This window comes from Ischnura elegans, chromosome X (genome assembly GCF_921293095.1).
Source record: "Ischnura elegans chromosome X, ioIscEleg1.1, whole genome shotgun sequence".
Classification (NCBI taxonomy): Eukaryota; Metazoa; Arthropoda; class Insecta; order Odonata; family Coenagrionidae; genus Ischnura; species Ischnura elegans.
The window spans coordinates 47,318,619-47,333,966 of NC_060259.1; the positions used below are offsets into that span (position 1 = coordinate 47,318,619).

Consider the following 15,348-nt stretch of genomic DNA (forward strand, 5'->3'; position numbering starts at 1 on the left):
GAAAAATATAAAAAATGTGTTTGAATATAGTCCCCCCTTTACTTTCCCCACGGGCATTTTTGGAAAAAAAGGGGGGGACTTTATTCAGATAAATACAGTAACTATATCACAGATTTCAGAAAACCACATGCACAGCGTGAATCTTCCCAAGAGATTGAACAGCAATCAGGGAAATCTCAACGCCGTAAGATAATGACCACAGCATATATTTCCCAAAACCACCCTCGCACTCCATCAGCCCACACCTCTGATGTTTTTTTTTGCTTCCAAGATCAAACAGGCCATAAATCATTGTTTTTGAAGGGAAATATTGAGTTATGCAAGAATAATATATGCGAGTTTCATTCCTACCCCATCTCGGCAACTGACGTCTTTTGGCATACCGGCTTCAATTCTCTATTTCTGAAGGACAAATGCTAGGTGAGTGACTTTCTGGGCCGGAAGATATCTCAATAGCCTCGGCAATTGGATGTCATGCACGAGATTTAAAAAAGAATGAGACCAAACGCAATGCATTTCTGACAATATTTTAGTTTTTAAGTTCTAATTGATTGCCACTAAGTTTTCTAGTTACAACTAGACTATACTTATATTCAACATTGTCCAAACAGCAAAATTTTCAAAGAAGCAAGCGTAGCATTGGTCCCCTCAAACAAGTGGAGACAGACTGTCGCCTGGCTTCGCTTTGAAGGCAACAACGTTACAAAATTGCTCCCGCTCCCCGACTCCCGCATTAATGGTCTTGTTGATTGGAAGAGGGAGGGATTGCACTCCTTCCCCTTCACCTCTCCTTTTCGCGCCTCTCGTCAATTATCTCGCAGATAATGCAGTTGTAATTTAATTAAATGATAAATTAATAGATAATTTCATCATTTGGAAACATTTTTATCGAGATAAGGATAGCTCAATGTATGCCATGTGCGTGCACTGTGGCGTGAAACTATAGCGAGGAAGTGCAAAATCCACCTCACCACAATTGAAGCATTTGCGGGTCAGCGTGCGATGAGAAAGAGGCATAATTCAGGGGTAACATGCAAGAGGAAAATTTCAATTATTTCAAATATCTCGAAAGCTTATAAAAATTATTTTTAATCAGTTGAAATATTAAAATGTGTATGAAAATCTAAATAGCATTCCTTTGATCACATGTACCCAGAAAAAACTTGAATAATTACTTTGTTTTATAATGGGCAGTAAAAATGCATTTGTATCCGAAAATATATGAAGATCTGACTCTTGAAATCAAATATCTGATCCATATCCAGATGCGAAAAAATTCCTGGATCAGTCCATCCATTGTAGTAATATTTACTAGGGATGAGTCGATTCCAAATGTCGATTCTCGATTCCACCGATTCTCGGGAACGGAATCGGAATCGAGAATCGATCGCCTAAAGTCGATTCCGATTCCATCGATTCCAGGAAGATAAATGTTTTGAGCATAGACTATAAGTTTGGGGCATAAAGGCTGCCACACACCTAAGCGGCCGCGATGTCAGCCTTCCCGCGCGGAGGATACGCCCGGCACGCGGGTGCTGCGACGAACATGCCTAAGAGGCCTCGGAAACATGAAAATGTCGGCAAGAGTGGCATTATGAATCACATTCGGAGAATTCATCTGGACCACCAATTTTAAAGTATAATAGATCGAAATGTATTTTTTTAAATTTTGAATGGTATTGGAAGTCTGATGATAATAAAAACGTGCAGAGAGCGAGTTCTCCTGTGAAAAAAGTTTCTTATAAATACGCGCTGAGACCGGGTTTTTTATATATGTAACTTTTTTTAGACTAACACGCGTCTGCGTCAATAATAAAAAATTTAGACACATTCGCGTTTGTATAGCCCAGTTTCATCAATGCAACCCTTGAGAAAGTTGATACTTGCTTCGCATAAGCCGCCGCGGCCTCCGGGCGGACTCGACAGGTTGCCTTCGGCCGCCACCGCGCACCCGCCAGGCTGCTCTGGTATGTATGGACGCAATGAACGCTACATTATTGTTTAGCCACCGCGGCTATTGTTATTTTTAGGGATGGTCGGATAGGATACCTCGGACCCAAATATCTGCGGATATTGCCCTTCATCGGATACATCGGATCCAAAGTCGCGGAAGACATCGGATCTGGATCCGAAATTTTAAATAATAGCTTCAGTGAATGCAATCAGGGTGGATAGAGTTCCGATTCCCTCTTCGAATGCGCCGTCGCATGCGATTCTTGTCCTACTCATGAACCGTTTTGTTTGAAAGCTCTCGCAGAGGTTACGAGTAGAATTTCAGCCGTGGCCAGGATTTTCAGCCAGAAAATTAAAAAGGCAAAATACGACTGGCACATAGTGTGACTCTTCCCAAGAGATTGAACAATCATCGGGGGAATCTCAGCGCCGTAGGATAATAACGTAATAACCACGTCAAAAGTAACTACGTCGCGGATTTCTGAAAACCACCTTTGGCCGTCCATCAGCCCGTGCCTCTATTGTTGTTATTTCGTGTCCGAAATCAAACGGATCATAAATCATTGTCTTCTAAGGAAAATATCAAATCACACGAAAACAATTGAAGCGTGTTTCATCCCTACCTCGTCGCACCAACTGACCTTTTTTGGCCTACCTGCTTCAATTCTCCGTTTCTAGACGAAAAATGCTAGGAGAGTGACTTCTGGGCCCGAAGATATCTTGATAGCTTCGACAATAAGATGACATGCACGAGATTTAAAAAAGAATCAGACCAAATGAGACGCATTCCTGACGATATTTCTGTTTATTTTTCAGCTCTAATTGAATGCCGCTCAGTTTTCTTTCTACAATTCTACAATTAGACTTTACTGATATGCAACATTGTACAAACAGCACAATTTTCAAAGAAACATGCGCAACATTAACCCCTCAAACAATTAGAGACGGATTGGAAACGCCAACTACATATATCATATAGTGCGCCCGGCTTCGCTTTGAAGGCAACGACGTCACTGAAGCAAAATCTGACTCCGAACCGAAGCGTGTGTGTGCACTGTGGCGTAAATTATCGCGAAGATGTGCGAAATCCACCTCACCATACTGAAGCATTTTCGGGTGAAACACTTAAGTCCGTATGCGATGAGAAAGTAAAATTCGGGGGAAACGTGCGTGAGGAAAAATTTGAATTCAGTCGATGGCAGGGGTAGCCGGGAATTTTGTTAAGGGGGGGTCCAAAACCAGGGGGGAAAATTTTTAAACAACAGGGTACAAAGGAGAGGGTTTCAAACTAATTTTAACACCCTTCATAAAAGAAAAAAAAATCATTTTGCAAAGATACATTTTTCTTTCATTTTTCATTTTTGTAAATACATGATTTTAAAATATTTTGTTTCCTTTTATGAAGGAAAGCAATTGTGTTTTTATATTTTAGGGGGTCCTCTTGCTACGCCACTGGTCAGTGGTTCCTCCTAAGATTTTTCCTATATTCATTTCCAAACCCAAGCGTAACAGAGTAGGCCCTGAGTATGTAAAGATGTTTTTAAAAAACAACTTGAAAGCCCATAAAATTATTTTTAATTTATAAAAATATTAAAATGTGTATGAAAATCTAAAAATCATTCCATTGATTGTATGTATCCAGAATTAACTTGAATAATGACTTTGTTTAATGACAGGAATTTGAAAATGCCTTTGGATTCAAAAATATCCGATTCGAAAGATCTGGCTCCAAAAATCCTGGATCCGTCCATCCCTAGTTATTTTATTCCATTCAATTCTTAAATTTTAATGATAGCAATGCTACAGATAAATTAAAATCCCACCTGTTAGAAGGAATAAGAATCGATGGAATCGGAAATCGAGAATCGGGAATCGATTTGAAGGAATCGGAATTGGAATCGGAATCGAAAAAAAGTGGAATCGACTCATCCCTAATATTTACTTTAGTAAAACGTTTAAAATTGTATCCAAATGCATCATTTCCAGATTAAAAAATAAATTCTTGCTGCATAACTATTTCCCTTTTTAAGTTTTTTAACGAGTTTTCCAAAAAATAATTAGGTCTTAATGGGATTGCGCTGCAGTACTGACGAAGAGTGATGGAATATCGTTTTTTGCAGGAAGGTATCACAAGATTTTCAGGATACTTAGAATATTTTAATTTTAAATATTTAAACAATGAAGGGTTACTTTTCAATTACAAATTTTTGCCAAAATGTCAGTCACCAATCATTTTCTCTAAAAAACAGGGAGCATGGAATGTGTTAATGCACGATTGTGATGCAGTGTTACATTCTGCAGGATAACTGCTCTCCACGATGTCTTGGTTGAGGTTTATAAATTTCTGAGCAAGGTCTCGGAATGCATCTTCTTTGTTAATCAAGGGCTTCATATAGGAAGATATCAACCCTCAATTGTGTCATGCCACATTATATTGAGGAAATGAAAGTAATGTGCTTGTTTTTATATGCTTGTGTGCAATTTAATCGCATAAACTATACGCTTGACTCTGAAGCTATTTCACAGTGGGATTATAAGTACTGGAGGTTGAAGAGACTAGACATTTTGACAGTGTTTTTTTTGATAATTCCTTTAAGAAAAATTCATACGAACTTTGTTATTACAAACCTCCGGTTTTTCGGTCCCGTGAACTTCATGATAACAAGAGTCATCTGTATTTGGTTTAAAAAAACATTGGTATTGCTCTAAGTTGACCATAGATTCATGTTAAGATGGGGTCAAGTCCATTGGCCGGGGTAATGGGTGGGCACCTGCTTGAGTTGGGTCCCAAATCGGAGGGACGAGAATACCAGGGCAACTCCTCTCCAAAAAAAGAGCTCAGTATATAGTTTTAAAATATTCTTATGCCACTCGTAGCATGGAAAACATTTTCCTCTCTTAGGTGCAGGCAGGAAAGGGTTAATACTTACAATTAGACTTCTGTGGACAGTGTGTCAATTCAAGACTGGCATTGCAAAATGTTTATCTCTGAAGTATTATTTGTTTTCTTACCTCAATCCTTTTCATTACAGAGCCACTAGGATGAATGATCACAGCTCCAGATCGCATGCAATATTCATGATCACTGTGGAATGTAGTGACTCCTGTGGGAGGATTAAGGTTGGCCGGCTGAATCTGGTGGACTTAGCTGGGAGTGAGAGACAGTCAAAATCTGGAACTACGGTGAGAAAGATTCAATGTCTTGTCATATCTATGCATTAAAATATTTTATAATGTGATTTTCATTTTGAGACTACGTCACATGTCATATTTAAATTTCTCTTCTGTTTGTACTTTTGGGCCCCAAACAAGGGCCCATTAATGTGAGAAGAATTATTTATTCCTGCATTCATATTCTGCCAAGTATCATTTTGCAGCATTGATCACAATAATGCCAGACGCAGACCTGATATATTAGTGTAGTAGTGTTGATGACAATAATAACCACCATAAATTCGTAGGTAAATTGTCTTGCTATTTGCTTACCATGTTAAACAATTTAATAGAGCAAGCAATAAATCTTCCCTTTTCCATTTATTTTGACAGTTTGTTTATTATCTTTCCTCTTATAAGTTAATTCAAATCTCAAGGATATGAGGGTATTTGAACAGTTAGGAGAAGAAGATTACCGAACGGTATCCCATTGATAAAAAAACAGCTAGCCAAGCAGCTCCGCTGCTTTCATGCTTTCGCACGTCAGAACAACAAGGATGATGTTGTTGTTAGATGGAATGACTATTTGGTGGTGACTGTCAAGTCATCTTGCCATGGTGTACACCCGCTCACAAAGGTTATGAGATTCGCTCATGTTACCTCAAAAATGGTGCAAGGCAGGCAGCCAGCAGTGTTCTCCAATTACAATACATATACAGTAAACTCTTGATTTTACGAAGTCAGTGGGACCGGAAAATTGGCACTTCGTAAAATCGAGTTTCGTAAATTCAAACCTTTTTCATAAGTCACGAAAAAAATGTTCGCTTTTGTTTCTTCCGCCGTTTTTTGTCTTTAGTGGTCTTATTTAAATGTTTTCGGTGGTTATTCTCGGTATAATTCATAGAAAAGGCTTTTTGCTATCGATTTATGATGTGAAAAATCGTTAAATAATTATACCACCATAAAATTTCCATTTCTTGTTCATACTTCAACATCAACGATCGCTAAAGAAATTCCCGACCAGTTTAGAAAATGTAATCAAGTAATGAATTGCAATGTTTATTATAAGAATTTACAGTAATAAATTTGTGGTTAGGAGCCAATAGCTACTATTAAGTATGCAAAAGATAGATATTTGTTTCTGACACCCACGGAATTTTAGCGGCAGCCGGCCTAACCGCCATTTATGTCGCCCTCTATCGCTCAGTGACGAGAAAAAAAGAAAAACAAGGGTCTTAGCCCGTTTCCAAAATAACCTTCGTAAGTTAATATTTCGAGTTACTTCGTATTTTCAGCAGAATGTGCTCTATTTTCACTGAGATTCAATTACGATCATAAACAACGTAGGATGTGATTATCTTCTGGCGAATATTTGAGGTAAATTCTGTTTGAGTTCTCCGTCCGACTACTGTGTTCCATCATCTTCGCAGACGTTGCCATAAAAGACTTAATTCTTCATCAGGACTGTATTCTTCATACCGGGTGTGAGGTGACCTGTTCATATAGTATGTTTCTCTCCTTTTATGCCGACAGGAGCAAGGTTCCAACCGGAAAACGACAGGAGAAACATCTTATAGTATCGGAGAAATATAAATAGAAACGTTACTATCCACATTGATTGTTTTCCTACAAGAGACGTTTTATCATTTCTCAACGTGGTTAAGTATTGGTTCGCTAGCGTGAATTCCCAAAAAATGACACGCAAAAACCTGTACCGTCACCTCATTTAGTTTTCGTGTTCCTTTCTCCGCCGTATTGAAAGTTAGGCAAAGGATCATTGACATAGAGAAAAGATTTTCTTAGTTTTAGCACTAAAAAATAGTCGCGCCATAATCGTAAATAAATATAGTGTGGAAAGACCAAAGAAATTAATTTCAATTGAAAAGTCAGCTGAGAAGAAGGGAGACAATTATAAGCGCGGCACCATTTTCCCGATAGTGGAAGATACTTCTTCCGCCTCTCTCCGGTTGATAACTTCCCCCCGTTGCAGGTAAAGATGAACCATGCCCTTCTCCACAATCGGGGAACGTTCCCAGTGGGTGGGGTGAATAAGAGTGGGATGGGGATTGCCTGAGGGAAGAAGTGTGGTCATCACAAGGACTGGTGAAGGGGGCAGGACAAAGAAGGGTGGGGAAATGGCCTTCAGCTCTGCCTCAGTCTACTTTTGGGGGCCGTATGTATTTTTTTGCGACGCACACAAGCTCAGTCACCTTAGGGAGAGAGTGAATGGGAAATGCTGGGGAAGGAGGGGTTTGGGATGCGTAAGGTGTAAGGTGGGTGTCAGCAAGATCAGTCAAAGGCGGCAGGAGGGAAGGGACAAAGGCTTTTGAAAGACAGAACCCCAGCATGGGAGAACGGGGAAGCGCGTGAGAAGAAAGTTCATGGTTAGACTTGGAAGTGCGTCTTCATTACGAGAAGCCTGAAATATAAATTGGCGGTAAATAGAGCCCAATACTTAAGATATTTAAGTTGTTCATTCACAAAGGCCAATATATACACGAAAAGATATTATGGCGCGGATTGCATTAATCAACGTCCATTTCGGGATGTTATTATTTTCTGTTCCCATTTATAAAAGTAGCAAATAGATTTGAAAGAATGATAATCATGAATAAAAATATCTAAATCGATATCCAAACGCACATGAGCAAAATAGATGAATGTATACATACCGATCCATCGCAAGTAATACCGCTCAAGCTTCTTCCGGTACAGGACTTTAAAATCTTGGATAATGCCTTGGTCCAAGGGCTGGGACTTGCTAGTCAAGTTCGGGGGTAAAAAGAGGACTCGAACATTAGCCAATTTTAGATCTTCCACGTATTTATGAACGGTGGCATTATCCATTATTAAAACAATTTTGCTGTTCTCTCCAGCAATTTTTCTCTGTAGACGTATAACCGTTTGCTGGAAAATTTCTCGGGTCATCCAGCTGTTTTTATTTGCATGGTAAAAAACGGGGAGGGCTTCCAATTTTACATGTTTTAAGCACCGTGGCCTTTCAAATTTCCCAATGACATCGGGCTTATTTTGTCCGTGCCCGTTTGGTTGACGCACAGCCCCACAGTAACACGCACTTTACTCTTTTCCCCCCCATGGCACCTTTGCCCTTTGAAACCCAGGGTTGCGTCAGGTAATGCATTAAAAAATAGCCCAGTTTCAGGGGCCAGCGAGGGTGAGCTCGTCGAGGAAAGGGTCCCGGATTAGGGACCCTTCGAAGTGCTTCGGCGAAAAGTAGTCAAGTAGTCTTCGTTGTACGTTCACAGCAGTGCAAAGGGTTAATTAGGGGTGTACGAAATACTCCGCGCGACCTTCCTGGCATGTTAAACTACGAATTATTGTCGATGCTATGTTTACGAGCAGGCACGTAAATAGTGGTATAATGTCAGCCGCGATATTTTAACTGTACTCCTACTCCCCCTAAATTCCCACAGTGAGGTTTTTGGCGACCCATTTCTCTCCAAAGTTGCATTATCATTTACGATTTCGCACTTTTGATGGACCACAGTTGGAAGCGCTGATTTTTTAGCTACTTACGCCGGCATAACTAGTTTTGTTGACAAATTTTTCGCCGTAGTTCGTATAAACGAATGCCATTTGTTCCTAGGGACCGAGCCGAGGTTCGTAAATTCAAAAAATTTCGTATAATCGAAACTTCGTATAATCGAATAGCGCCATGTATTTAGCATAGGCTTTTCACCGGGACCGCAATATCACTTCGTATAATCGAAAACTTCGTAAAATCCTGCTTCGTAAAATCAAGAGTTTACTGTATGTGTACATGGGTGTAACTGATATCATGGATCAAAATATCAACAGGTACCGGAATGTTATCAGAGGAAAAAAATGGTGATGTTCTACATGAAGCTATCTCCTTGATGCTGTTTTTGTAAATGCCTGCATCTATATGGAAAATTCTGGCTCAAATATACAGCGGTAAGCCTTATGGCAAGAGATTGCACAAGTGTTTTTGTTACGAAGATGTACTTATCCCAAACCTGGTGGTCGTGTTATACATTCGCTATCAAGTGCAACCAATCATAGAGTGTCTGATGACATATGGTGTTATGGCAGGGATCACCAATTTGTCCCGTGTGATAGATGCTGATGTGCTTACGAAGAACGCTATTCCCATGCACGCTCAAAATGTGTTCAGTGCGACGTAGCTCTTTGCCTTCAATGAAATTCTGAGTATCATACTTGGCAATTGAAAACCCAATTTATAGTATTCAAAGACATTACCAGCAATAAGGGGCTAATTTTGGTAATAAATTCATTGGTAGTGTGTGCTTTCAAAACTGAGTTTTATACTGTTAAGTTCCTTGGTCAGCTAAAAAAAATGTTGAAACCGAAAAAAGAATGTATAATGATTTGAACTTACTTCAAATTGACAAATAAAAGAAGTACTATGGTTAAATGCAAAAAAATGTCATATTACACAATAGAAATGAGAATTATGAAGGTACAAGCGATTTTTTTCCTGCAGAATGCAGAGCGGTGGCCAGAATGGCACACCCCCTAAAGCAAGAACAAATCTACAGGATTTTAAAACTAAGTGTTTATCTGAATGCTTGGGCAGTAATTCAGCAGTTTTTAATGGATAAATAAATAAATAAATAAATAAATAAAATAAATTCTGCCGTGAAAGGGTTTATCTTCTCTATGTGAATGGAATGGTGCTACTTTTTGTGTAATCTTTTATTCAATAAATGATTTTTTTAATTTCAGGGAGACAGACTTAAAGAAGCAGCAAAAATTAACCTTTCGCTCTCTGCTTTGGGGAATGTCATATCTGCCCTCTCACATGGAAAGAGCCAGCATGTGCCATACAGAGATTCGAAACTCACTCGACTCTTACAAGGTATACTGTCATAAAATCCTAGTTTTTAGGTTTTATATTCTGTAAATAACTGTGGGCTTGTGATAGACATCTTGTCTTGCTGGTTATTGTTTGTAAAGATAAATGCCTTTTTCTGGATTTTATAAATTTGAGTGTTCTTTAGATGAAAGCAAAACAAAAATAATAGTGGGGATGTGCGAGTACCTTCTTAAAAATTCAAGTCGAGTAGGTGGTACTCGATTCATAATGCTACTTGAGTTTTTCAAGTGGCATTATGAATGCCGAGTCCAGGCAAGTAGTTTCTGTTATGGAGCTGTTGAGGCCAGTAAGATCGGAAATCTGCTGACAGGAAACTCTATCATGAAACTCAGGAAATAACATCATTTTTAAAGGTGATATGTTGTTCTAATGCAGTGGCCTGGGAGTTTCAGCTTGTCGTTTACATAGTAGTCAACTACTATAGTCGTCGACATGGGCGCCTAATACCTTTTTGTCAGCTATGGTGGCCTATTGTCTTCCGACCCGGCAGCATATTCGGAGTAATCGAAGTGGACTGCAGCATCATTCATACTTACTGATACGATAATTTTGGACCCTACTCTACATTCTTTATTCAAGTGCGGAGAGAATATGTAACAATTGTTAGGATTTCTGAAAGAAAGAAAAATATACTGTGCGACCTTGATAAAACGAGACCCCATGGTGCTCTAATAAACACTCACTATAGCAAAATGTCATTTTACTGGAGGTGGAGCAAATAATAGCCAATAAACCTATTGTCTACGCTTGTATAGGAACAGGATTGGTGTGGCAATGGAGACATTTTTATTAGGGATGGGTCGAATAGTAGATTTCTCGAATTCGAATATCGAATTCGAATATTAAATCATAGCTCGAATATTCGAATACCTCGAATTTCGAATACCTCGAATACTAAACGATGAATGTGAAAATGTTTGACTAGGTCGCCTATGCAGCAGGAAACCCAAGATTTTGGCGAGTAATTGTGATTGCCTTTAAAGGATTCAAACAGGAATTTAGCTGATTAATGGAATATTTTAATTTTATGTAAACAATAGGGTAGTTTCCTTCATTAAAGAAAACGAAAGGTATTGATTGTGATTCGTTACCCACCATTAGTGTATTCATAATATACAAATTATTTTGTTCTAGAAATACCGGTTTAGACTAATGGCAATGTTCAATTTTACCTCATTTGAAAAAGGCCAGATTGGCGCCTATGCGATGCCATTCCACGTGACATCACAGGGACCTAGTTTCTACACGAGAGGATCGGAGGTTTACATCGTCTGAGGTTACCAATGCATGCATGAGGCACAGAGCTCAGGGAAACATGTCTTAATAATCACACAGTCTGTTTGATAAGGTATTAATAATCCTTATTTAAGCCAAGCGCTACCAGCTAGCATGGTACTCGGCTACCTGCTAGCATCCTGCGTCGTAATAGCGCTCAGAGCCTCGCCCCAAGGTCACCTCACTTGCGGCAGCGGGAACCAGAACGACGTCACGCGGAGTTTTTCCCGGCATTCATACTTACCCGTCGCGTTTTCGCGCGCTTGATAATTTTCACTTTTAATTCAATCGCGAAAAATAGATATCGTATTATAAAACTCTAAAAGCGTTAAATACGTACTTCAGGAGTATTAATATTTCGATTTAGGCAATAAAAAAACCCACCCTATTTGAGCATTACGCCTCCGTCGTATTTCTTCTTCTTCCCGGTATTTATTTTCCTGCGCAAAATGCTTAAATAAAGTCAGAAATATGTCGTGTTTGGTCTTATTCTTTTTTAAATTACGCGCACATTACTAATATTTCATTGCAATAAAGGTGTAATAACAATTGCCTAAAGTCATTGTTAGACACCTTTCGGGCTAGTAGATGACTCATGCAGCAGTTGACCTCCAGAAAGGGGGGAATTCGAAGCAGGTAGGTAGAAAAAGGTCAGTGGGTGAGAAAAGGGGGTGGGCGCGAGACACGTTTTTATTTTTCTCGCGTAACTTGATATTTTTTGAAGATAAGGTCTTTGTAATACAATCCCTGCACGAGCTGGGATCTTTTGTTTGATTTCGGAGAAGAGGAAATCGTCAAGAGTGGGTGAGGCGAATGCTGAATGGAGGGGGATAGCAGATCGTGGGAAATGCGCCAATGTCACTATCCCACGACACTGAGTTCCTCCCTATGGTAGTTTCATCTCCTGGGGAAGATTCAAAATAAGTGCCTGTCATTATTAGCCACAAAGGACACACGGCAAACACCTCCTCTCATTTTATCAAAAGATGGATGCGGGAAAATGGTCAGTGGGGAGAAAGAGGGAATTGTGAAACACGATTCTATTATTTTCCGGTAACTTGATATTTTTTTCAAAGCTGAGGTCTTCGTAATACGATCCCTGCACGAGCCGGGACCTTTTTTTTGTTTTCGGGGAAGAGGAAATCGTCGGAGGGGGTGGGGCGAACGCTGAATGGATGGGGATAGCGCATCGTGGGAAATGCGCCAATGTTGCTATCCCACGGAACTGAGGTTCTCCTGATAGGGGACACCTGGGATTTTCGGATTTTTTTCATCCGATCAATTTCGGTTCCCCACGTCGAACTCTTTTCACCGCTCGAACCCGCGAATTTGATGTATTTCGTCAGCTTGCCTAAAACGGCGCTGCATGCACTAGACGACTAGAGTTCTCATTTTTCCGAGTCAACTACCAACGACGTGCGAGCGTCAGTGTATGACGCGAAATTCAAAGTATTCGAGGTATTCGAGACGGTACCTTTGGCATAACTATTCGAGATCTCGAATATCGAATACTTTCTATTATTCGAGGTATTCGAGTATTCGCGGATACTATTCGCACATCTCTAATTTTTATCCAATAAACTTGAGCATAAATCCAGACAAAAGGCGATGTTTTTTTTGCATCACTAAATTCCCTTGCTGTAATAACAAACTAGCAATGCAATATAAGTGCCGTACTGAATAAAAATCATGCAAAGCACTGCTTTGCCAATCATTATCCCAATGCACAACCGAGGAAGCCGCTTTTTTATGTACTTACAAGGGGAGACCACGAAACTTGCTCCGTCTTTTTCAATGCCGTATTTTTTATGGCCTTCGGAATTGTGAACACATCCCCAAACTAGTAGTGGTGCCGTTGAATGGGCTTTAGTTTGGCTGTAATTAATTAATTTTCATGCGGTACTTTTCACAAGCCGCGTATAGTTCCATGATATCGCACTACTCTACAGGCGGGTTGGGTGGGGTAGTGGTTAGCGTTTACGGCTACCACCCGGGGGACCAGAGTTCGAGGCTTCGTAAGGGCTGTATATTTTGCTGTCTTCATTGTGATTATACGGCATCAACTTTTTCATTAGTTTTAATTGCGACAAGCATAGACATGAAACTATTTTTTTATCATCATAATGGCGTTTAGGTATTTAAGCAGTGTCATTTCAAGCACGGAGATACGACGACTACATTAGCAAGGGTTGGTGTGCGCCAAAATGTTAATTTTTCATTGTTTGTACTAATCAACTTCCACATTAAAAATGAAAACCACTCTTGTGAGAGCACATGCCATTAAAGGCTCGCGGCGATCAACAACATGCGTACAGACATAATTAATAAGAACACAAAACGATTATAAAATGCCATATTTCCCGAACACTTGTAATTCACTTTACTCCAAAGAGAGTTTACTTACACAGTACCTATGTGCTAAAAGAACAATACTATAATTTCCATTAACAAATAGGATGAAATAAAAGTTGATGATTATGGACCGGGCGTGGTGGCGTATAAAATACAGTGCAACCTCGATATAACGACACCCCACGGTGTACTAATAAACACTCGTTATAGCGAATTGTCGCTTTACCGGAGGTGGAGCAAATAATAGCCAATATACCTGTTGCGAACAGATATACAGGAACAGGAGTGGTGCGGCGACAGAGAAACATCTATCCGATAAACGTAAGCATAAATCCAGACGAAAGGCGATGTTTTTTTGCATCACTAAATTTCCTTACTCAAACAACGACTAACTATTCGAACAATTTATAAGCGCCGCACTGAATAAAAATCATGCAAAGCATTGTTTCGTCAATCATTATATTTATCGAAAGACAGTTTACCACATAAATTTGAGACTGAGCACTCCATTAACTTCATTTCTAACAGATCGCTAGCAATTACAGAGGTTAAGGAGTCTTGATGAAAGTCTTCCGGCGGTGAAACCCTCGCTATGGCGAGAGCCAACACCGAAAGGGTCTCGTTAAAACGAATTTTTTAACACGCTTATTATAGGGTCAATTGACGGTGCATCGGCTATCTCTCGTTATAGCGGGGGTGTCGCTATAGCCCGTACTCGCTTTAACGAGGTTCCACTGTACGTCAATCTTCGAAAACCAAGGATTTCAACGTCGTACGTACATTCTGGGCTAGAATGGTGTCGTGTATTCCTACAATGTACTTTGACTGTCTATGTTGCGAGTTGTCAAAGTTCGAGGTATTGTAGCTAATTTTTATAGATCAGCAAGAGGAACCCGTCACACGTGGCATATAAATTACGCCGCGCGACCGGCCGTGTACCACCTGTGTACCTTCATACCTATAAATTTACAAGATTTTACTAATTTATACAAATGAAGATTAATTTTTTAAAAAATCGCGTGTTATCATATATGCAAATAACATCGGCAAAGTACGCCATTCGCCCGGTTGTGTAGAAATAACAGTCGCGCCCGCTAGAGGGTTAAAAGCAACAATTACACCAAATGTGTCTTGTGCTCGCCGCTTCCCAAAATCTTCCGTAGCCCATCCAATATAATAACAAGATGCCCACCAGCAAATGTCATTTCTTTGAAAAAAAGCCACTGTTTTAGCCTCCCGTTAACCTTTCGGTACGCTTTTGAGCAGAGTAGAAAGTGGAGCCTTAACTTATCCGCGTTGAAAATGACACTGCTTAAATACCTAAACGCCGTTATGATGATAAAAAAATAATCTCATGTCTTTGCTTGTCGCAATTAAAACTAATGAAAAAGTTGACGCCGTATGATCACAATGAAGACAACAAAATATACAGCCCTTAAGAAGCCTCGAACTCTGGTCCCCCGGGTGGTAGCCGTAAACGCTAACCACTACCCCACCCGACCCGCCTGTTGAGTGGTGTGATATCATGGAACTATACTCGGCTTGTGAAAAGTACCGCATGAAAATCAATTAATTACAGCCAAACTAAGGCCCATTCAACGGAACCACTACTAGTGCGGGGATGTGTTCACCATTCCGAAGGCCATAAAAAATACGGCATTGAAAAAGGCGGAGCAAGTTTCGTGGTCTCCCCTTGTTAGTGCTTTTATGTGATCATTCTATTATTTTGGTTTTTT

The 15,348-nt window shown here is 39.9% G+C and overlaps 1 protein-coding gene across 2 annotated transcripts in view; it reads left to right on the forward strand.

Annotated features, from left to right (window-relative positions):
• Nucleotides 1–15,348, forward strand: part of LOC124170771 (kinesin-II 95 kDa subunit-like) — a 48,861-nt gene that overhangs the window by 16,124 nt on the left and 17,389 nt on the right. For both annotated transcript variants that reach the window (XM_046549718.1, XM_046549719.1), the window contains exons 7-8: nt 4,986–5,136; nt 9,835–9,967. In XM_046549718.1, coding sequence (XP_046405674.1) covers nt 4,986–5,136; nt 9,835–9,967 — 284 coding nt within the window. The remainder of the gene's footprint in view (nt 1–4,985; nt 5,137–9,834; nt 9,968–15,348) is intronic.